This window comes from Phytophthora parasitica (genome assembly GCF_000247585.1).
Source record: "Phytophthora parasitica INRA-310 unplaced genomic scaffold supercont2.101, whole genome shotgun sequence".
Lineage (NCBI taxonomy): Eukaryota > Oomycota > Peronosporomycetes > Peronosporales > Peronosporaceae > Phytophthora > Phytophthora nicotianae.
Window position 1 is genome coordinate 78,278 of NW_008649087.1, and position 1,649 is coordinate 79,926.

The following is a 1,649-nucleotide window of genomic DNA, read 5'->3' on the forward strand; positions in this document are numbered from 1 at the left end:
AAAAAAAAAAAAGGCGTCTCCGCGTCGAATGATATTGGAATTAAGGCAACGGCTAACGCCTTCTGGAGAAGGTGCAGTTGACGGAAGACCCGCGCATCCTGTGCTCAGACGGCAAATTTAAGAGCTTTTGCGTGCATGGTGAGAGCGGATCAGGGAGCATTTAGATCAACCACGCGGCGTTATTAGCAACTACGCTATAGTGTTTAACAGGATAATCAATTCTTTTGATTGGGACCGAGTCCGGTCCGTATCATATATAACAGGATATGAAAAATGGGAAGGATCATGTAGTACAGGATGAAATGTAATTTTTTTTCTTATGCAGTTTTGTTTACGCCCACGGTCTCTCGTACTGTATAAGTGACAGCAATTGGAGTCTGTTGATTGCGCCGGCATATGTTTACTAACGCCTAACTTGATGATTGCACTGCCAACCATCCACAGCCAACCAACCACTGTTGTGTAGTATCAAGTAAAGCTGCCCTGCCTCCTTGCCTTTCGTAATGGGAAAGAAAATGGGTTATAGCATGCATGCATGCAGGTAGCATTTCGTCCCGAAACTTTGAGTTACTCAAGCGCTGTATTGTTACCATTGACAAATGGGTAAACTACCGGAATCTTGCGTTGCTTGCTGGCGGTGCAGTCTAATACTTCGTGCAGAGGTATGCATTATACTGTATCCCGAATCGATGAACACAGCTTTTCTACTCTCCAAAGATCTGCTCGCTCTATCCCAGCGCGCTGTCCCAAGTTGTATATAGGCAATCCTCTTTATATGTAGTGATAGCATCTCGTTGCTGGGTGCAGCTCACCAATCTGGAGGTTAGATGCATTTTTGACTTGGACGTGTAAGCTGACGTTCAGCAGCCAACCTCCTTAACTACAGGGTATCACTATTTGGGATATCACATCAAAAGAGGACTGTATCAACTGTATGTGTTTGTTCGCTGTTTTAGATTTCTGCTCACATGTGCGGATCTTCCACTCCTATACATCAACCTAGGTAGTGTTGTTATGTCACGCGTGGGTCAAAAAAGCAACACCTTGAACGATACGAGTATGGCCACGTTTCTGTAGTGGGCCGAAGACCGGCGGACCCAGCTCGCCAATGAGCCGAAGGCGTCTACCACTACGTGGAAGACCGTGAGTGTTCACTTCTGTTCGATCCAGCACTACAATGAGGACGACATGCTCAAGTGGATTGACGCTTTAAAGTACACCAGTATTCACGCTTTCGATTACGGCCACACCCGCGGTGAGAGGCACGGCTACTCAGATTCGCTGCACATCCACTTCGTCGAGAACGGTGCAGGTGGTGGTATGAAGAAGGAGTTCGTGAGTACGTTTGCGACTCAGTATGACATGAACGAGTGGGCGTACACGGGCGATGAGTGCAGCTTCGTCTCTGTTAAGGGATCGGAGGACTGGCTCAAGCTGCAGTACCACACAGCTGACAGCAAGTGGAAGTTCACGGAAAAGTGGCCAGACATGACGATCGGAGGCGTAGTGACCAAGCACTGCTGGTACATCCCCTGCGATGGCCTCGAGGTAAAGGCATGTCTTCAATCTCAGTAATACTAAATAACGAGAATCACTTCTCATTTTCATTGGGACGGTGGCATTGTGCTTTTCCGTTAATTTGGTAACGG

The 1,649-nt window shown here is 47.4% G+C and overlaps 1 protein-coding gene across 1 annotated transcript; it reads left to right on the plus strand.

The window, feature by feature from the left end:
- Nucleotides 1–1,188: 1,188 nt before the first annotated feature.
- Nucleotides 1,189–1,575, plus strand: PPTG_19108 (hypothetical protein; the record flags this gene model as incomplete). Its single annotated transcript, XM_008917413.1, has 1 exon — nt 1,189–1,575. The coding sequence occupies one exon, from the start codon at nt 1,189–1,191 to the stop codon at nt 1,573–1,575; it is 387 nt and encodes a 128-aa protein (XP_008915661.1).
- Between the last annotated feature and the right edge of the window lie 74 nt (nt 1,576–1,649).